The 23632-nt window shown below is 31.9% G+C and overlaps 1 protein-coding gene across 4 annotated transcripts in view; it reads right to left on the reverse strand.

The window, feature by feature from the left end:
- CDH19 (cadherin 19) overlaps nt 1–23632 on the reverse strand; it is a 104399-nt gene that overhangs the window by 24964 nt on the left and 55803 nt on the right. For all 4 annotated transcript variants that reach the window (XM_024235962.3, XM_054538057.2, XM_054538058.2 and 1 more), the window contains exons 6-9: nt 19036–19220; nt 18291–18544; nt 9172–9293; nt 3953–4074 (exon numbers count right to left, since the gene is read on the reverse strand). In XM_024235962.3, coding sequence (XP_024091730.1) covers nt 3953–4074; nt 9172–9293; nt 18291–18544; nt 19036–19220 — 683 coding nt within the window. The remainder of the gene's footprint in view (nt 1–3952; nt 4075–9171; nt 9294–18290; nt 18545–19035; nt 19221–23632) is intronic.

A 23632-nucleotide genomic window follows, 5' to 3' on the forward strand; every position in this document is an offset into this window, starting at 1 on the left:
TGCATATCCCAGGAAAGAGTTTGGGATCAGTCAAATTGACCTTCCTTTTATTTTTGCCCTTAAAATCATAAATAGCATTCTTTTTGAATACAGAAACAGAAAAACTTGTTTTTCATATTTTTAATTGTGCGCATAATCTAAAGAGAGCTAGTCTTTATGATTAGCATGGAATATGGGGTAAAAATCACTATCATTCTTGGAGACAGACATAAATTTTAATTCCGGCTTACCTGTTGCTACATTATATGATGTTGAGAAAGTTCCCTAAGTTAGCTAAACTTTTTAAGCATGGTATACATATATGTAAATTTATAAAAAGTATTTTATTTCATAGCTTTTTCCATAAAGCTTTACACTTATACTTTAAGCAGGGCACAAGAAAAACTCTATGCCGTTGCACCCAATAGATATTTCTCTTCCTCAGTAGAGCTTAAGACTGAGAATACTTTCACAGTACATTGCAATAAACATTAGCATTTGAGTTTCCTTTGGATCACTTCTACCTGTTTGTAGATAATGTTATTTCATTTTTGTGGTTGTTATAGAGGTACTTCAAAGAATAAACAAATATTAACTTATTTCAAATTAAAAAATTATATCTTCAATGACTATGTGGGTATGTAGACACTTTTATAAATCTAGGATACATTATGGAACTTAGTAACATGGTGTTTTAAATGCCTTGAATATTATCAAGATACTTGTCTTAAACATTTTCATGATATGTCATCATCCAAAGAATTATTTCATCATTGCTCATAAGTTTTTTTCCACATATATATTTAAAAGACATGTAATTTGAAAGACCGTGTAATGAAAGTTTGTGTGAAGAATGACAATAATGAAATAAATCTTCACTATTTCATCATTCTTTTTTAAAATTGTGTTGCTCAAAGTATTACATCAACTTTGAAAAATATTTAAAAGAGGACTGGCACACCATCTTTTAGTTTCATTTCTATTTTCATTGAGTATATGTGTCCAGTAATATTTGAATAAGTGTTATAAAGATAACTTCAAAATCAGGGATATTTTCCAAGAATTAGTTTTATTACTGAATATATAAATATGTGTATATATATATATATATATATATATATATAGGGGTGTGTGTGTATATATATATATAGGTGTGTGTGTATATATATATGTATGTATATATATGTGTATGGTGAGCTTAAATACTGAATGAATTACAAATAAATTTTTAAAAATATCTATTATATATTGGTGCACTCAGGTATACATATATATTAAGTTTTTTAGTATAACTAACAAATACTACTTAGTAATTCTATTTTGAACTATATCCATATGGTTAGTATTGTCATTTTTGCTTATTTTTTCATATTTACAAAACATATAAAATTGTTTTTCCAGGTTGCATGTGAAATATATTTTTCTGAAAGCATATGAATTGAATACTTTTCATATTATAATCACTATATGTGCATACATATATAACTATGGAATAAAATCACCAAGAATCTCTGCTGTCATAAATCTAGTAATATATTGAGGAAAATACAAAAATATTAAACAGAAACGGCCAGGTGTGGTGGCTTATGCCTGTAATCCTAGCACTTTGGGAGTCTGAGGCGGGCAGATCACGAGGTCAGGAGTTTGAGAGCAGCCTGCCCAAAATGGCAAAAACCCATCTCTACTAAAAATACAAAAAAAAATTTAGCCGGGTGTGGTGATGTGCGCCTGTAATCTCAGCTACTCGGGAGGCTGAGACAGGAGAACCAATCGCTTGAACCCGAGACAGGGAGGTAGCAGTGAGCCAAGATCACACCACTTCACTCCAGCCTGGGCAACGAGAGCAAAGCTCCATCTCAATATATATATACATATAAAACAGAACTTTGTTCAATTAACATACTTACCACATGGGACATTTACAGAAATAGGTGTATAGAAGATGCAGTAAATTAAACCTATTTTTTTAAGCTTAAAACAGGCTATCTAATAAATGGATAATCTAAATACATTCATATGTACACTTCATATGTACATGAAATGAATGAAATAATTTACTATGCTAGTACTCGAAATATGAAATATAATCATAATAAATATAAACCATAATTTTATATATAATAATTCTAGAAATATGTTACATCTAATATGTAAATTTAATATCTATTTATTAGAAAATTATAAAATTCATCATTTCAAAAATTATTTGTATTTTAAGAAAACTGGTGTGCCACATTTAAAGTATCATTTATTAGATTTACATGTTATTATTTAAAAGTTGCTTGTTCTATTTGTCAATGTGTCTAAGTAACCAGATGTGTTTGAAATTCTTGAGAACATTAGATATGTCCAATTTCTAAATATATAATCTACTTATAGTGCCAGGTTTGAAGAAAAATCTCTAAGCTGAATTTCTGCAGAAGCCATGGGTCCAAGTTCATGTTCATTCTGTTTTTGTGATCTCTTTTACCCTATGCTGTATGTCTATACATTTCTAAAATAGTTCAATTTTGGTTCTAGGGAAAGTGCAACACAACAGAAAGCCTTTGAAATTGTTATATCCACCTTTTACTTTCCCCAAATCCTTGGGTTCTAACCCATTAGAAATGAGTGCTTTAAATTTTTAAAGTCACTTGTATATTTATAACAGTTCTATTACTGTTTTCAAAAACATTTTGGAAAATATTTATAGGCAAGATTTGATCATTATTTCCAGTGAAATCACATTCAAAAATACACATAGTTTAATGAAATTCACAGTCATTTCAAGAAATATTTACAATTTTCACTATGTTGCAGTTTAACAATCAGTAACAGTTAAGATGTACCTATTTCTTAAGATATGCCTATTCCTCAACATAGTAGGAAATTGAAGATCAAATATAACTTTGGCTACTAACATTTATTGAAAGAGAAATATAATTTCTGCTTTTGTAAAATCCAAATGGTCCCTGACTAGATTTGTTGATAAATTCAAAGCTACTTAGAATAATTGAGTTGATAGTGTCTGTATACCTATTTAGTATCATGAACACTAGACTAAAATTTTCGAACATTAGTGGACATTTTTTAAAGATAAACAGTCTATGGTATTTAATAGTCTTCTATGTTCTCTAAGAAACCTCATAATTATGTTAGTTTATTATGTACTGGAACTTAGAAGTACACAAATAACATTCTAATTTAAGTTTCACATTTTACAAATAAAAAAGTGAGCAGCAGATAAGAAAGTGTGTGAAATAAATTGTGAGGTAATGATAATGTATTTCAAAATGAATATGTTCTCGTAAGTGTTTACATATCTAGTAATTTGTACAAAACTCAGTTTTATTTGTGTTGCTATACCTGGCATAGCGATTAAACACTACGAAAAAACATTCTGGCGTATTTTCCCTCCATATGTTTATGCTTATATCTCATTTTACCTGTACCTGCATGATGAATATAAAAAAAAAGAAACTTAAATGTGACTATTTAATCTATAGAATTAATTTTTTTCTTAATTGTATTGGCAAAGTATAAATGAACTACTGAATAATGAATATAATATAAAAGTAAACTACTGAATCACTATCGTTAGGAGATTTTTTAAAACATTTGAGGAATTTGAAAGTAGAAAACTTGAAATTTGCGTGTTTTTAAAATTTAAAATAAAATATTATTATACTAAGCTCACAACATAAAAGCATGTAATTAATATAGAATAAAATTAATTTTTTGATGTTTTAAAATAAGATGAATGCATAACAAAAATTATTATATATTATAAAGCTTAATTTATATATATAAGCTGTATATATTGAATATAATATAATATAATATAGAATTACAATAATTATATAAATTATAATATATGAATATTAAAGGTGTTAATGATATCTATTATATAACAATATTGCATAATATATGAAGAAATTTCATATTATGAAACAATGATAAATTGTTTAGACTGTAATTTATAATGAGTTCTTACCTGACCAGAGCCTGCATTTTCACAAACATAAGTCTCATAGTATTGAGAGAACTCAGGAGCATGATCATTGATGTTAAGAACTTGCACATACACTGGGATCGAAGAGATCTGTTCTATATTGTCTGCAATTTGAAAATATATCATAAAAATCTAACATATTTTAATATGTCTTTAGAAGAGACATCATTAAAATTACATTAGAGGCTATGTGGTATATTTTTATTTTACTTGAAAAAAGCAATCTGAGGACAGGATATCTATATGATTCACCTATTTATCAACAATAGAGCCTAGAAAAAAATTCTGTGATCAATATATTCAAACCAAGCAATATTTATTGGGTGCATTGTACTTGCCATGGGCTGTAATAAGTGATGAGAAAAAGTAGTAAAAAGATAAAGTAAAATAAGGGTATACGGAGAGCTTGCAAGAGTCCAGGAACCATTTAAAGTTTTGTATTAACTTATTTAATCTTGATCAATATATGGATTATTATCCCCCCCAATTTTACTGATAAAAAATTGAGAAACCATTTAGTTTCAAAAATTACAGTTAAATTACTTGTGTAAGGTTATAGCTGCAGTGCTATAACAAAAAAATGATTCTGTGAACCATTGAAATTTAGAGCGTAGCTTTTAAAAAGAAATAATTAGAATCTAAATATATTTTAAAGTAAAATAGTTATAATAAAATCTAAATAAAGTTTTTATAAAAACATCGAATTGACAAGAATTTCTAAGTGAGCCAAGAAATCCAAAAAACATAATGAGAGAAAATTGTGGTTAAAACATTTAAATCCTTCAAATTGATATAAAAAAAGACATTTCAGAAAAAAATATGAACTAGGAATTCAAAGGAGAGAAAATTCGATTTATCTCATAGCAGACTTTCTCACTGCTGTCACTATTAATATTTTAGACTGGATAATTCTTAGTTTTGGGAGATTCTCCTGTGCATTGTAGGATGCTTAGCGGCATCCCTGACTTCTATTCCCCGAATGTCTGCAGCATCCCTCCCACCCCAGTGTATCAATCCAGACTGTGTTCAGACATTGTCAATGTGCCATGGTTGAAATTGGGGGCAGAAGTGTTGAGCCAAATGGCCTGCAGTGGAGACACACTGCGCTATCATAATGTTCACACAGCCTCTAACCAGAGGTAAGAAGAATGATGGTTTAGCACATGTCATTTGTGTCATATGTGATAAAACAGCACCCAGTGATAGCTGAGTGCTGAAAAATAACAATGTAAACCGACTCTAGCAATGGATAATGAAATTTAAACTACACATATCTGTGACTCAATCTGTTAAACTTAAGCTACAGTCTAAGGTATCGGTATTTGAGTAAATGATCCAATTAAATACATTCCAGAGTTATTTGCATCACATCCAAATTGTATAAACGACTCAAATGTACAACAAAAAAGAATTGGGGAGAATAAATTACAACTGAACTATGATATTATGTGGATTTATTAAAAATGTGTGAGTCTGGCCAAGCATGGTAACTCACACCTCTAAATCCCAGTGCTTTGGAAGCCAAGGCAAGAGGATAACTTGAACTCAGGAGTTTGAGACCAGCCTGAGCAATGTAGTGAGACCTCGTCTCTGCTAAAAATCCAAAACATTAGCTGAGTGTGGTAGTGTACATTGTAGTCTCAGCTACTTGGGAGGCTGAGGTGGGAGAATCGCTTGAGCAGGAGGTTGTGGCAGCAGTGAGCTGTGATCGGGCTACTGCACTCCAGCTTGGGCTACAGAGTGAAACCCTGTCTCAGATAAAAGAGCCAATGTAACACATTTTTATTGTGAGCTCTAAAACTGGATGACTTGAGTTTGAAACTTGTTTCTCAATTTGAGAAAAATACTTAACCAGAGTGCCTCAGTTGGCATTCTGAAAAATGGGTGTGATAGTAGTACCTGCCTTATAGGGTTGTTGTTAAGATTAAACATGTACATAAAGCAATTACATAAATTACATGAAGCAATTACATAAATTGGTTAATATACATAAGGCAATTAAGAGTACTTAGCACATAACTGAACAATGAATGTTAAATATTATTGTTTTGTTGTATCTACTAACCAGACATGTATTTTGTGAACTGAAAAAAGTAAGTTGCAGCTATTATATTGTATAGGTTTATTGTTTTTAATCTTTCTCTCTCTCAGGCTATAGTGCAGTGGCAGGATCCCAGCTCACTGCAACCTCCACCTCCTAGGCTCAAGCGATTCTGCTGCCTCAGCCTCCCTAGTAGCTGAAACTACAGGCACATGCCACCAGGACTGGCTAATTTTTGTATTTTTAGTAGAGACAGGCTTTTGCCATGTTGGCCACGGTGGTCGCGAACTCCTGACCTCAGGTTATCCACCCACCTTGGCCTCCTAAAGTGCTGGAATTACAGGCTTAAGTCATCATACAGGGCCTCTCTTTCTCTTAAAAAAAAAAAAAACAAAACAAAAAAAAACAAAAAACAAACAAACAAACAAAAAAACTATGGGAAAGGTGCATACAATTAAAGGGTATGGGGTGGGATTCTTTAGTTTGTCTTAGTGTTTTTATTTAAAATATATGTACTATTTGTAATGATAATTTGAAAGAACAAAACAAATTAAAAATCAGAGGCCTGGTACTTGTTGAAAGCAAGGGAAAATATTTTTTCTTTCCTTCCTTTTCTCAGAGCATTCATACACACACACACACATACACAAACACAGAAAGAGAGAGAGAAAGAGGAAAAAAAGCTTTGTATGTAAGTTTTTTCTTTGTCCCTTTGAAGTGTATGGAAATCTTTGAAAAGTTCAATAAGTTCCTTGGAAGCTTTAGGATCCAGGATTGTATTTCTCAAGTAATGGTGACCATCTCTTTGAAATGTAATCTTCAAGGAATACAGCATTCCTATATCCTAGATGTGGGGAAGGATAGGAGACTCATTTTAGCAACGATCTTGTTCTAAGTTGTGGAACTACCTCTTGTCATAAAGACATGAAAAGTTAAGTTGTCCTTTGGATAAAACCACTTAGCAAATACGGGCGGTCACTCCAACTACCCAGTGAATATAGAATGAATTCTATGTGACAAATAAGTGCTAAGTCCTCATACTTGAATATCTAGATAACATTTAACTTGAGAACATGTATATAATGGATTGCATCTGCTTGGCTACATAAAAAGGTGAGATTTCTTTTCATTTTGGCAATCTCTTAGATTTCCTATGATGCATATCACATTGTGTTTTAATGCTTTCCAGTAATAAAATTTTTCTCTCTGGTCTACCTTTGAGGAGAGGTTTTCTAGGCTGGGATGAGATTTTGCTTATAATTGTATTTTCCCAACAGTAACAGTTACAATTAAGATAGAAACTGTAATTTTCAATTAACTAAAAATTAAAATTTCTAGGATTTATTACACACACACACACACACACACACACACATCCATGCCTTTAAGAAATACAGCAACTATTAGTATTTATCATTTTGAGACTTTTCTCCATTGTGTGACATTTAGGATGAAAATAAATTAATGGAACATTTAAAAATGAAAAGATATTTCTAAAGATTTCAAGAAGAAATTAGCCAGAAAATTAAGGTTCATATTTGTTAGGTTTTAGCACATATATCATCACAGAATATCTTTTTGCTTAAATAATTAAATTGTATAACGTAATTCAGTTGTGAATAAACTGACAGAAAATTAATAAAAAATTAATAATGTTTTTATCTTTGTATTCCTAAACTTTGCTTGAAATTAAGTTCAAATTAAACCTTTGGTATTACTCTACAAAATGTATATAAAACTTCACAGCTTCACCTTAAAATAGTTAGTAGTTTCATTCACTTAGCTGGCATACTGATAAATAGCATTGTGCTTAATTTGGGAAGCTTTCCAGAAAAGAGACTAAGCACAACGAACTTCATTTGCTGGAAAAAAAATGTTAAAATGGAACATCTCTTTCCTATAATCAGTATAATTGCTATGGTGAAAGCTTTTCAAGGTAGTTAGCAAATGCAGCTAGATGATTTTTAAAACAGTTTTATGTAATGCCCTGTTTTACACCGGTAGGTGGTTTGTTTATATTGCTATTGAAGCTTAAATGGTCAAGCCTAATTATTTTTGGTTCAGTATTGATTTCATAGTAGTAAAAAAATGGCAGTTACACATATTTTCCCCAAATAGATCTAAAATGGGCTTAATGATGTAGAATTTTTAAAAATGTTAGAGAAAGAAAAAAAAAATGAAAATCTGTTATCCGAAATGAAAGCTTATTATCCAAGCTTGTTATCCAAGCTTTTATAAAGCTTGTTCCAACAAGTTTTTCCTTAAAATGAAAAAAAAAATTGTTCTCAGAAATATACAATGAATAAAAGCTGCATTTAAAATAAACATCTTTGCATTTTCTGACACGAGAAGCCTTGACATTTCCTCTGTTGCAGCGGGCATTTATTCCATTGTAACACTTGCCTCCTTTTATGGTTTAGTTAAATGGAACCTTGAAAACCCAGATTCAAGCTCTCCTACAGTGTTTCCATAGAACTGTTCATTGTATCGCAAAACATATGCGGAGATGCCTTCCACTCCACCATATCATCTGCCATCTGCCTAACAAAGTAAGGAAAAGAGAAATATATGCTCCCTGCCTCAACAAAGAGTGAAGAAAGGAAACACGATTATTAAAATTCTATGTAAAATCAGCTATAAGAAAAGATGCATCTGAGAATATTTTATATTTGTAATTTTAATACTTTACAATTCTAAATCTATTGACTAAGTAATAGAAATGACTTTGATATTTTATATTGTGTTATATTTATTTCTTTAAGCTTTAATAAATATAATTGTATGAATAACGGATTCATAATTTTAAGGACAATATCCAAGTGGTAAATCAGAATAATTTACAACCTGAAAACGAAATCATCCACCTAAATAAACAAGCAGAATTTCAGGTGAATTTCATTTGTATTTTGTTGTTTCCTCAATTTATTCTTGTATGAAAAATTATTTACTGTTATAATTAGAAAATAACAGCTTAGAAGGTATTTAGTGGTAAGCATATAAATAAAAACTAATAAAATACACAAGTACACACATTTACATTGAATGTCATTTAAATAATTCCAACAACATTTTAAAGTAGCTTCGTCCCCATGTGTAGAAATTGTGTAATTATTTACAAAATATGGCAAACAACTGTATTGGATTTCAAATGAGTACTTACATTTTTCTGTGGCTGTAATACTTAGGTTGTACCAAGCACTGATTTCACGATCCAGTGAGTTAGTTGTAGTGATTGTACCATTATCATCGATATTGAACACTTTGCTCCTAGTAATAGAATACCTGAACCAAAAGGAAAGCATACCTTAATGTTTTTATTCTATCTACATAACAGTGTTAGATAATACTCTTTAAGCAATAAGACATTCAATGCATGCTCTACATGCTCTACATGCTCTCAATGCATGGCTCAACATAGCCAATATATAATACCGAACAACTTTTAAAATAGTATATTCCTGTATTTAACATTCAATTCAGTGGAGATAGAAAAAAAAATGTAACATGACTTTAGATTTAAATTGATGGATGCTAAATCTAAAATTAATGATTGTGAATCTTTTTTTTCCTATCAAATAAATTAAAATATATCTTCAGCCTAGACGAGTATTGATCTCTTTCCTATGTCACAGGTGTTGCTTGCGAATCTGTTCATTTCACTACAACTACTTGACTTGATATTTAACAAATGTTTTTGTTTGTTTAAAAAGTAAATTTGATAAAAAGTAAAGTCTATATAGTAGATAGAATTTTAATTCTTTTGGGAAACCTGAAAGACTTCTGAAATCTGGAATCTGGAATCAGGAATCCAAAAGATTTTATATATATATATTTATATATGTACATATATATATAAAATGTAAAACATATATAATACCTTGTATGACATATATTTTACATTTTATAACACATTACATATTTTATTACATATATAACATATATGTAATTTTTAATACATATATGCTTTATTCTATATTACATATAGAATATATGTAATATATAATACATATATGTTTTATGCATATATAATATATGTAATATATGATACGTATCTGTTTTATTATATATTACATATATATTATAAATATTATTATATAAATATAAATATTATAAATACATATGTATGTATATACACACATATGTATATACACACATATAAAACAAAAGTAAAATATAGTAGTTCTAATGTGCTTTTAGATTGTGCATGGAACAAAGCCAAGTTACAAATTTCTCCTATTAAAAAAAAAAAAACTGAAAAATGATCTCCACATTCACAATGAAAGAAGACTTTGAAATACTCAGCATGTCTTATCTACGTGGAAACAATTAATAATAAAAATTAAAGAGTAATAATAACTAGGGTTCAATAATGGCTTCTCATTGCATGTATATTCCTGAAGACTTTGATGAGACATCAATGAAGTTTACCATAATTATATGGCAAAGATGAGAATATTTTAATTTTGAGTTCAAGTATTTCCAAAAACATTATACTACTTTATAGCTTGGTATTCAGATAAGGATTCAATAGAAATTACGAAGAATTAAGCTTTAGAGGAGTTCAGTTTTAACTGTACTCCATTTAAAATATTTATAAGTATTTTCCCTAAATATCCCCAAGTGGTTGCCTTTCACACTTAATAGATTTGTTGGCAAAATTATATAGTGTTTTAACAGTTGTTATTTTGAATTAAACATCTAATCCTATTTCTGTAAAATTTCATTTCACATAAAGCCCATTTAAAGTTTGATAGGATGTTATAGTCTTTAATAGTTTAATTCGCATCTGTTAGAATTTAGGAAGAAGAGCCACATAAACAATAAATTGGTTCAGGTCCCATTAATTAATTAAAACAGAAATAAAAATATAGTAGCCCCTCTAGGATGTGATATCAGCAGTGATGTGTAATATGTATCATTTTTCTTAACCCCTTTTAGAACCACAAATTCTCGTTATGTAAATTTTCTTTCCCCCCACTCCACCTTCACTGGACAAAATTTGTTTGGCTTTGAAGTAAGTTTTAGTTAAATTTTACATATATGAAAAATACATATATATTTTTTCCCATTTTTAAACTAGGGAGACAAACATCAGAAAATTCATAAATATGTAAACAGTTGACTTATTTAGATATGTACCATCATCACCTCAGCAAAATTTAAAATTTGGAATTTTCCCACTAATCCAATTAAAAGTATTTTAAAATAATTTTGAACTTACAGAAATGTTGCGAAAATAGCACACAGCATTTCTACATGCTCGTCACTCGGCTTTTTCTAATGTTAAAATCTTATATAAAACTTTAATCTTTTAAATAAATTAATCGCTATAATGTAATTAATCAAACTACAAACTATAGTTGGATTTCACTGTTTTTTTTTCACTCATATTCTTTTTCTTTTACAATCCAATCTAGAATCCAATATTGCCTTTCATTTTCTTGTGTCGTTAGTCTCCTCCACAATTCCTCAATGTTCTTGTCTCTCAAGACCCTGATGCTATTGAAGAGTATTGGTCAATTATTTTATAGAGCATCTCTCAATTTGGGTTTGTCTGATGCTTTCTCATGATTAGACTAAGGTTACATATTTTTGGCAGGAATAACACAGACATGATATACTTTCTTAGGCTATCATATCAGGGGAACATGATGTTCATCGTATCTCATGAATGGTGATATTAACATTGAGAACTCGATTAGGTGATGACGACCCCATTTCTCTGGGGTAAAATTGCTATTTTTTTCTTTTGTAATTCATAAGGATCTCAGGAAACTATTTTAAAATGTTCTGGTTTCTCAAACATTTATCCACTAATTTTCAGTATCCATAGATGAATAATGTTAACATTTTTGAATACTTTCTTTCTGGAACCACAAGATGCTCCAGGATGATCTTGTCTTTTCCTTACAACAGCTCTGCATTCCAGTTATCAGATGAGTTGCAGCATCTTTAATTGAAGAGTAGTATTAGAAAGCAAGATCTAGGTATTAAGAGTTCCCATTGCTTCTTGAGTTTCATTGTTTTTAGGTCCTTTGAGCAGACATCAACAGGAAATATATGTATGTATACCCATGTGTACAAACACATCTATATTTATTTCCATATAATTCCTTCTGTCTGTATATATATTAAGAAGGCATTCCTGCATCATACCTCAGATTTCAATCCAGTGCGACACCTTCATGTAACCTTTCTCATTTTTTATTTGTAATCATTTCTTTTGACAATAATGCATCTTAGTCTTACTATCTACAGCATATTTACTTATGTGTTCAATCCCAATATACATGTAGAGTAACACTGCAATCCCTAAATAGTATCCATGTAAAAAATATATTCAGTATGTAGAGTACATTTCTTCTGAATAGCCATTATTTTGTCTCTAGATTTAGAATTGAAATACTCTCTTCCAAAATTACTTAGGTTGTATTTTCCTAATTCCTCTCGTTTTGATTATGTTATTTGTCTATAATATAATAAACTACATTTGCAATAGTTTGCCTTCAATTTTGGGAATATCTCGAAAGTTCTGTTTGATTTTTTTCCAGAGTTTACACTATTTAGTATTTTACTCTATATCATGGAGAATTCTGTGAACTTGGACAAATGAATAGTCATGTGTCCGCCTTCACATAGTGACACAGAACAATTTTATCACCCTCCTTTCTTTTGTCATATCTTTTTAGTTTAGGTACCACAGGGTTTATTTTTGTTTGTTTTTTTTTTAATCCATTCACCTATTGAAGGATATTTGAGTCAATTCCAGTTATTGGAGATCATGTGTAAAGCTGCCGTAAATGCTTGCATACAGGTTTTCATGTCAAAATAAGTTAATACATTTTCTAGGCCTGCTGCAACAAAACACCACAAACTGGGTGGCTGAAAACAATAAATTAACTCTATTATATTTATCACAATCAAAGTATCAACAGGGTCATGCTTCCTTTGAAGCCGGTAGAGGTGAATCCTTCCTTCCCGTTTCTAGCTTCCAGTGATTTCTGGCAGTCCTTGCTAGTCTTCCACTTGTAGAGGCAACGCTCTGATCTCTGCTTCGGTTGTCACATGGCGGTCCTCTCCCAGTGTCTGTCTTCTTATGAGGACACCAGTCATTTTGAATTAAAAACATACCTGCTCAGTTTATGACCTTATCTTAACTATTTACCTCCACAATTACTCTATTTCTTAACAAGGCCACATTTGTGTGTACTGGATGTTAGGACTCAACATGTCTCTTTGGGACACAATTCAACCCAAAACACAAAGTTTCCTTTATTCCCGGGTAAATGCTTGGAAGAGGGATTGCTAGGTGTTGTGGTCAATATAAGTTTAATTTATAATAATCTTGTATCTTTCTGCCTTGATAAACTCACTTATTACTGGGCATTTTTGTGAATTTCATGGAATTATCTAGGCAATAATCAAGTCACCTGCAAATAAAGAAAACTACATTATTTCTCTCCAGCTTGTGTGTTTTTATTTCTTTTTCTCACTTACTGCATGGACAGGACTTCCAATATTATAGATTTGGACTAGTGAAAGAGTACATTCCTACTTTGTTTCCAATTTTAGGGAAAAAGCACATAATATTTCATAATTAAGTATAACATTAGCTGCATTCTTTTGTAGATACTCTGTATCTAAGAATCTTCTATTCATATTGTGCTGATTGTGCTGATAGCTTTTATAATAAGTTAATTTTGAATATTGTCAAATGTTTTTTCTTTGTCTATTGAGATGTTATATGGCTTTTCTTTTTTAATCTGTCAATATGGTGGTATATATGCAAATATTTTCACATATAGACATATCCTTGCATTCCTGGGTGCACTCCAGTTGATAAGGATATACTTTCCTTTTCACAAACAGCTCAAGTGATTATTATTGTAAAGAATTTTCATATTTGTTCATGAGGGATATTGATCTGTAGTTTTCTTTGCTTGTTACATATGGTAGAATTTATCAGTGGCATCAATTTTTACTGGAACTGCTCTTAGTTTTTATGAAGCTTTTTAACTGACTTTTTGGTGGTATATATATGCTTGTGTGTATGCATGTGTATGTATACATATTTATGAGGTTGTACATATATGGTTGTTTGTAAATGTATATATATGTGTGTGTGTGTGTATGCTAAGGTTATTTATCTTTTAATATAAATTTAGTGGATTCTGTCAAGAACTTCCTCTAAATGTATAGGCATAGAATTGTTCGAAGTAGTCCCTATAATCTTTTTTTTTTTTCTTCCATCTTGACATTTATTTCTAATTTTGTGACAAAACACTTGACAATTGATTTGATCTATAATCTTTTTAATGTCTGTGGGATCAATATGTGTGCTCCCTTTTTCACTTCTGATAATAATAATTTTTGTCTTCTTTGTCTCTCTCTGTTTGCCCCTTGGTCTTTCTCAATAGAGATTAATAAACTTTAGCAATATTTTGAAAGAATCTGCTATTGGCTTCATTATATTACTCCGTTGCTTTCAGTTTCACTGCTTGTGATCTAATCTTTTTATTTCCTTTTTTTCCTGCTTGCTTTGCTTTTTATTTGCTCTTTTTTTTTCTAACAGGAAATAATATACCATCTTTCTCATACTTACAAAATGTTTCAAAGTTTGACTTTAGGCTTAATTTGAAAGGAAACTTCAATAATGTCCAAAAAGTAAACCATACCCATTGATACCAAAAGAGTAATCTCTATATCTGAAGTCCAAAAGAATAAGGCAATTGTCTTAGTCATCACAGACAGCTATTAAAAATTACCATAGACTGGGCAGCTTATAAACAACTGATATTTATTTGTCATATTTCTAGAGGCTGGAAGTATGAGATTATGATGCCAGCATGATTGGCTTCTGACAAGAGCCCTCTTTCAGTTGCATACTGCTGACTTCTGTGTCCTCACAGCCAGAGAGAGGCTTGAGAGAGCTATCTGGGTTCCCCTTTAAGGGCACTAATCCCATTCATTAGGGCTCCACCCGTGTGACTTGATTCCTTATAAGACCCACCTTCTCGTACCCACCTAATACCATTTCATTGAGATTTAGAATTTCAAAATGGAACCCACCTTGTGATACCATTTCATTGGCGTTTCAGATTTCAAATATAAATTTTGAGGGACATAAAAATTTAGACTTCTGAAATAATACATAGTCTTAGTGATGAAATAAAAATTTTAAGAATAATTTCTTATGAAGTTCTTAATAATTTTATGGTAGTAATTTTATTACAGATTGTTTGGATTCCTCTAATTTTTACCATACAAGGCTCCTTAAAACAATTCTATCATCTCACTTTCAAGTCTAAATATTAAATTTTTCCATCATTTCTGTGCCCCATTTTTTTTAAATTGACATATGGTTTGTTATTATAATTCACATAAAGGTAGATCTTGCTCCTCAAGCTTTTATAACCTCAACTACAGCAAGAATATTTTGTTAAACCAGTTTATTTATCCCAGCCAAGACTTGATGAAACTGAGTTTGGGAATTTCCATGCTTTACAGAAACAGCAGGTGATTCTTACTCAGTAGGAAAAACTAATATGAGTTTAATGAATTGGGGCTAATTTACTATGTTTAATATGTGTTAGTGTTTCTCCCACAACAATGAAACATCCCTAAGGCTAAAATACAATATCCTAATATTTCTTCTGGTTTTCATAGCTCTTACCATGCAGTGAGTATTAAAGAAGAGATATTATCAAATTAAAACTCAAATTGAAATCATTTTGCATTTTATGTTCAAACATTTTGGGGATCTTTTGCTTACAAAGAAAAAAAGAGATAAATAAAGAAAACCAAAAAGAAGCCTCCTGAAATGTGCTGAAGTGGATATTTTCGTAAGCATCTGATTTTGTTTTTATGATGTATTTTGAATGTTTGTTAAATCAAGCTATATCATATGGAAAAAAATCAACAATATCAACAACAAAAACTACTGTATCCTCAGTGATCCTAACATATGTATGAAAAGCAGTATTATTTAAAAGCCACTTTTAAATGAAAGGACATCTGTCAAATCATTAAAACATGTTTTTTTGATGGATACAAGTTATTTTAAAAAGTAATAATTGCCAGTATAAAGGTGGAAGTCATTACCTAAAATATTTTCAGATAGAAGTAAGTAGACACCAATGGTGATACTATAAAATATAAAACCTCTTAATATTTGGTTGCATCTTAGGTTTTTCTTCATACATATGTAGCATTTTCACATGTAGTAAGCATGCAATTCTTCATTGTGTATTATTGAGCTTTAAAATGTATGCAGTGGTACTATCTATGCATCACAAGCATCATGAATTATAATTTATTCACTTGTATTCCTAAAATTAACAGTTTTCAATACTTTATTATTATAAATGATAACATATTGAATATCTTAATCATCAAAGCATTTTTTAACATTCCATATTATTTAGTGTTCCCTGAAGAACAATGAATAGGTATATAGATATATTTTTTAAAGTAAATAATTGATATGCACTTATACAATCACTAAAATCTCTATGACTAATTAACAACTATATATGCGTATCAGAAGGCAACGTTTTATGAACTGGAATTATAATGGAAAAGTGGGAACATTTCTTGGTATCAAAAATTAAATTGACCTTTTTCATCGAGCTACTTCAAGACCTTCACAGAGCCAAGCAGTAGCCAGCATTTTAATTAATACATGAAGGTTTATGGAAAATAGGTGAGTAAGGAAAGGTGTTGGAGAAAACATTACGTAATAAGTTTTGGTTTTTTATGCCCAACCAGACTATACCTCAATTACTGAAACAAACAAACAAACAAAAAAATAAAACAAAAGGAAAATAAATTATAACATAGTAACTGGAAATAACAGACTATATTAATAGATGGCAAATATTTGTTTAATTGTACTACAAGAATAGATTTCTAACCCTTTGAACTCCTTTAAGTGGTATCATGTAAAACACAGGTTCTGAACCCCCCAGGCCATGAACTGCTACCTGTCCATGGCTTGTAGGTGAGGGCAGGCAAGCCAGCCTTACTGTCTGAGCTCCGCCTCTTCTCATATCCGCGGCAGCATTAGATTGTCATAGGAGCATGAACCCTGTTGTGAACTGTGCATGTGAAGGATCTAGGTTGAGAGCTCCTTATGAGAATCTAATGCCAGATAATCTGAGGCAGAACAGTTTTATTCTGAAACCATTTCCCTTCACCCCCCCGCCCCCGACCTTGGAAAAAATGTCTTCCACCGAACTGGTTCCTGGTGGTAGAAAGGTTGAGGACCACTGTTATAAAAGCTTTCTCAATTTTTGAATATCATTTCAAGTAAATAGTATTTAAATAAGCCACTTTTTAGTTGTGGTTGAGACGGAGTCTCGCTCTGTCGCCCAGGCTGGAATGCAGTGGCACGATCTTGGCTCACTGCAAGCTCTGCCTCCCGGGTTCACGCCATTCTCCTGCCTCAGCCTCCCGAGTAGCTGGGACTACAGGCGCCCGCCACCACGCCCGGCTAATTTTGTTTTGTATTTTTAGTAGAGACGGGGTTTCTCATGTTAGCCAGGATGGTCTCGATCTCCTGACCTCGTGATCCACTCAACTCGGCCTCCCAAAGTGCTGGGATTACAGGTGTGAGCCACCGTGCCCTGCCTTAAATAAGCCACATTTTGATCAGCTTTGTTTCAGCTCTAATTGGGGATTTTAAAAAAACAATTTTTTTCTCTTATCTCCTTTCCCCAATTAAGAGGGAATATAATGCACTGAATTTTAATTGGTAATTGCCTCTTTCTTGCACGTGTTTGAAATCACCAATTTTACTGCATCTTAACCGACATTGAGGTTCCCTATTTTATTTGTTTAAATTGTTACAAATTAATTAAGACATACAGAAATATAGATACAGATATAACGTTGTTTAAATTTGCATGGAGGCTAGGGGCGGTGGCTCAAGCCTGTAATGCCAGCATTTTGAGAGGCCGAGGTGGGTGGATCACGAGGCCAGGAGTTTGAGACCAGCCTGGACAATATGATGAAACCGCGTCTCCACTAAAAATACAAAAATTAGCCGGGCGTGCTGGCGCATGCCTATAGTCCCAGCTACTAGGTAGGCTGAGGCTGAAGAATCGCTTGAACCTGGGAAGCAGAGGTGGCAGTGAGCCGAGATTGCACCACTGTACTCCAGCCTAGAAGACAGAGTGAGACTCCCTCTCAATTAAAAAAAAAAAAAATGCATGCAACTTTATTTTTAATCTAATTTATATTTACTTATTTATTAATGCAAAACTGACTTTACAAACATACCTGATAGGAGATTTCCTATTGTCTGGGTCTGTGGCAGACACCACGCCTACAAATGATCCCTGTGGGGTTTCTTCAAAAATTTCAAATATATAATATGGAAGGAGGAAAAGAGGAGGCTCATCAACATCTTCCACCTGGATCTTAATGAAAGTGGTGGAAGGTTCAGTGTGGTACTTCATGAGATGTTCATCAACATGATGGTTTTTAACTTTTGCTCTAATACCATAGTGGTTCTGGTACTCAAAATCCACTTTCTACAAAGAAACACAGTGTACACAGAAGAAATGGCTTTAGTAACCCAAGATACTACTTAGAAAAAAAGTTTTACCTGTTAAATTAAGTCTCAGCGGCCTTTCAGTTAGATTTTTCTTTTTATGTACATGGATCTCTCTGATATAATTGTTAATCAGGCATAACAAATCTGTGTGTATAATGTCACTTACCTATTTTAATTTGGAGATAAAGTTATACTTTTGAAAGCATAAACATCTAATGAAACTGAGAATTAATTTCCTAGTATTTCAGATATTTTCCAAAAAGTTTTTTTATTAGAATTAAAAAAATGTTCTGCATATAATTCAAAATGCTCTGTAATAACTATCTGATCTCTAAAATCCTTTTCTCCATAAAACATAAATTACGAGTTCTCATTTCAATTATTTAATGAGTTAAAAACTAACCAGCTACACAAAATATGTTTTAATTTTGTGGTATTCTACAAGGCAAATAATTTTAACATGTCTACCTTTTTTAATATAACTATTCCTTCTTGAGTTTCACGATTAGTAATAATGTCAAATGTTTGTGAATCATCCTCCTCAATGCTGTAATCCATTTCTGCATTCTCTCCTATGTCATTATCATATGCCATGATTGTTCCTATGGAAGTCCCAGTGGGTGCAGATTCAGAGACAGTCAGGCGGTATAAACCTTTAAAAACAAAATTTGAGGTATTTTGGATAAATACTTAATATAGGAAACTTGCAATTATAGTTTTTCTTTTTTGTTTGTTTGTTTGTTTTTTTGAGACGGAGTCTCATTCTGTCACCCAGGCTGGAGTGCAGTGGCGCGATCTCGGCTCACTGCAATCTCTGCCTCCTGGGTTCACGCCATTCCCCTGCCTCAGCCTCCTGAGTAGCTGGGACTACAGGCGCCCACCACCACGCCTGGCTAATTTTTTGTATTTTTAGTAGAGATGGGGGTTTCACCGTGTTAGCTAGGATGGTCTCGATCTCCTGACCTCGTGATCCACCTGCCTCAGCCTCCCAAAGTGTTGGGATTTCAGGTGTCAACCACTGTGCCGGGCTGCAATTATAGCATTCTTTATTTATGATCTGTAGGGAATCCCATACCTACCTTTCCCAGTTACTTGTTCTTAATTTTTCTTTTTTTCTTTCTCTTTTTTCTTTCTTTTCTTCCTTTCTTCCTTCCTTCCTTCCTTCCTCTCTCTCTGCCCCCATATATATTCTCTTTCCCTTTTTTTTTGAAATATAAATATTTTCTAATCTCCTATTTAAGCATCTATCATCATCTCTCAAATATATCTTAGGAAAGTCTATCACCAATATTATTTCTATTTACATGCATGTCTCTTCAATATTCATGTTTTTTTATTGTAACCTTCAACCACACTAAATTAAATTTGACAGAAATAACTTTCAATTTTACTCTAACATTCTTGATACCTGAAGTTACTGAATAAAATACATGTGGAATAAAGGTGGCAGAGTCTGCATGCAAATAGTTGAGTTCCAAGAACAGTAGTTTGATTTTGAGGGTCTGAGCCTGCATTACATTAGCCATCCTGGAAATGCAAGGAAATATAGATTGAAAAGAGTTGGTAAGTGAATGTAGTATAAAAAACATTTTGTAGTCAAAGATGACCTAATTGATTTGGTCCTGAGAAGAAATAATTGCAGATGTATTTAAAATACATAAATATAACTACAAATTGCTGGACTTTTTTTTCATTTTTCAAGAGTAACTTGCATAAAAGTGATATATAACTACATTATTTTTAAATTATTATTTGAAATTGCATTTTCATCTATGTCAATATATGACATTATTCATATCAAGCGGCATCAGCAAACATGCAATATTTTAAAGAATGGAATGCCTTAGAATTCTAAAAAAGAAGCACATATAATAAAATTAGTCTTTAAAGGGATTCCTAGTCCCTTTAGAAGCATGGAGGAGGCAGTCACTTCAAAGACTGCATTAAAGATCTTACTTTTTAAGGGGGATAAATGTTAATTTTTAAGTACTAATATTTTACTACATTTTTAGAGCAGAAGTTGGAGATTGACTATGTATTAGTGCTTTTTACATTATAGAAAAATTACATATACACCATGGAATACTATGCAGCCATAAAAAATGATGAGTTCATGTCCTTTGCAGGGACATGGATGCAATTGGAAATCATCATTCTCAGTACAACTATCGCAAGAACAAAAAACCAAACACCGCATATTCTCACTCATAGGTGGGAATTGAACAATGAGAACACATGGACACAGGAAGGGGAACATCACACTCTGGGGACTGTTGTGGGGTGGGGGGAGGAGGGAGGGATAGCATTGGGAGATATACCTAATGCTAGATGACGAGTTAGTGGGTGTAGCGCACCAGCATGGCACATGTATACATATGTAACTAACCTGCACATTGCGCACATGTACCCTAAAACCTAAAGTATAATAATAATAAATAAATAAATAAATAAAAATAAAAAATAAAAATAAAAATAAAAAAAGAAAAATTAAAAGAATTGTCTGTTATTGGAAGATTAAAAGTCACTGACATTAATCTGTAGAAAACAATGACATTGCCATGAACGTGAAAGTGGATGTTTAAGACTTAAATGTTATTGAGTTGATATTAAACTATTGGTCTTCAAAATGAAAAAGAACTGAAATATTTTCTTCAGTCAATATTTTGTCTACACAATTTTCCATACTTTCAAAAATTATTTTATTGAACATAATTTTTACAAGGTCCTGTCCTAGAGGCTGGAGATAGAACAGGTGACAATATATATAAAAGCTGCCACCATCAGTTCATATTCTTGATGATAAAACAGACAATAAATAAGATACTGGTATATATGAAGGTAGTATTCTGGTGGAATGGTTTAATATTAGTGATAAGGTGTAAAGTATTCACTGTAGATGTGACTTTTGGATAAGAATTGAAGAAAGAAAGTGAGTATCTGGGGAAATATAATTTCAACAAGAGGAAAAGCCAGCGAGCCTGGAGTGTTCTGGGAAAAGAGAGAAGGACAATTGCCTGGTGTTGGCTTCTTAGTAAGCAAACAGGCAGATAGAAACACTAAGGTTTCAAGAGGTAATGAGACAGGACTGGACAATGGCAGATTACTTCAGACCCTTAGGACTATTTAGGTGATACTAAACCTAAGGATTTTGACATCTGTGAGGGAGATGGGAAGACCTTCAAGTGATATGATCAGACGTGAATATTAACAAGATTATAAAGCTATGTTGAAAATAAACTAAAGGAGAACAATGGTGTAAGCAAAGAGACTAGATGAGAGCCTATTGCACTAATAGAGACAAAATAAGATGGTGCCATGTGCCAAGGTGCTAGGGATGGAGTTGGTGAGAAGTGTTCATATTTCGGATATTTTCTAAGGCAGAGACAACAGCATCTGCAGGGAATTAAATTTTAACTCTGAGAAAAAGAAAAGCAGACAAAGTAGCTTCAAATCTTTATGCAAGGAAGGAAGAGGGTATGCGTGTGTGTGTATGTGTGTGTGCATATGTATATGTGTGTGTTTTGTGTATGTGCATTTGCTCACAGAATATTGAAAGCGAGGAGCTATCAGAATTGTGGAGGTTATCAATTCAGGCTGGGGGAAAAATTATAGTTGACCTGGTATGGCCACCATAATCTGAGTGGGATCACTAATTCTTCAAACAGTGGGGTTTATATCGAATAAGCAAGGTTTTGGCTTGAAGAACATGCAACCTGGATGTGTGGGTACATGAGATGGGAAAATCTGCTGGAATTAGGGGTTCAGAGGAGGGGCAGCTGGAATCAGGAGTTCAGTTAAGTGTGTGTTAGGTTTTAAATGTGTAATATATATATGTGTATTATATATGTAATATATGTGCATTATATACTATATATGTGTATTATATATGTTATATATGATATATAGAATGTATATTATATATAAATATATTATACATTTGTTATATATTATATAAAATATTATATATTATATAATATATAATATGCATTTATATGTAATACACATATATAATATATATAATGCACATTTAAAACCTAATATACACTTAACTGAGCTCTTGATTCTAGCTGCCCTTCCTCTGAACCCCTTTATATATATATATTTTTTAATATATAATATATGAAGTTGATGAGTAGACAGATCTACTTTTGCGAAGCTCAAGGGAGAAGTTCAGTCTGGAGATGTATATTTAATATGAGGTTCTCAGCCCAGAGGTGGTATGTAAAGCCATGTGTCTGGATAAGATCATAAAGGAATGAGTATAAAAGGGAAGAAAAACAAGATCAAAGGCTTGACTCACAAATATTCCGAAGTTTAAAGTATATAAAGAAGAAGAAGAAAAGGCAAGGAGTGAAAAAACAGAGACTAGTAAGATAGAAGAGAAAGCTAATGAGAATGGAACATTAAGGTTTTCAAGGAGAGGTTGATCAATTACATAAAATTCTTCCAAGAAATCAAGTGTTATCAGAACTGAGATTTGACACTGCATTCCGTTTAGGTTATTGATAGAAATGATCAGATCAGTTTGTTCAAGTAGTGTGGATGTAACTCAAATGGAGTAAGTTCTGAGATTTTGAGGTCATTAATTGGAAACAATAAGTATTAACAACATTTTAAATAAATCTTCTCTAAAGAGAAAGGAAAAATACAAAGCATCTTTAGCTAAGTATGGAAGTGAAGGCAAGAAAGTGTTTTTGTTTTGTCTTGTTTCAGGATGTGAGAAAAAACAATAATAAACATGTTTGGATATGATAGATATGAACCAGCAGAGGATGCTGTTAACACAAGGGAGAGGGATGTTTGAGAGATGCCTTTAATTGGGAGGGCAGGGAGTGTTGCCCACAACAGAGGGTATAGGTATTGAGTATTTAAATTGAGAGGAGGGTAATGGGATTCCCACAAGGAAAACCATGTGGACAAGAGTAAGGAGGCCAGTATCAGATTCACCCACATTCGTATTTGAGTGAAAGTATTAAGAGTAATACCGTCATCTCATATTCGGATTCGAGTAACGAAGATAATTTTTAAACATATTTTAAATATTCTAATTTATTCAAAATATTTT

Source organism: Pongo abelii, chromosome 17, assembly GCF_028885655.2.
Source record: "Pongo abelii isolate AG06213 chromosome 17, NHGRI_mPonAbe1-v2.0_pri, whole genome shotgun sequence".
In the NCBI taxonomy this organism is placed as follows: domain Eukaryota; kingdom Metazoa; phylum Chordata; class Mammalia; order Primates; family Hominidae; genus Pongo; species Pongo abelii.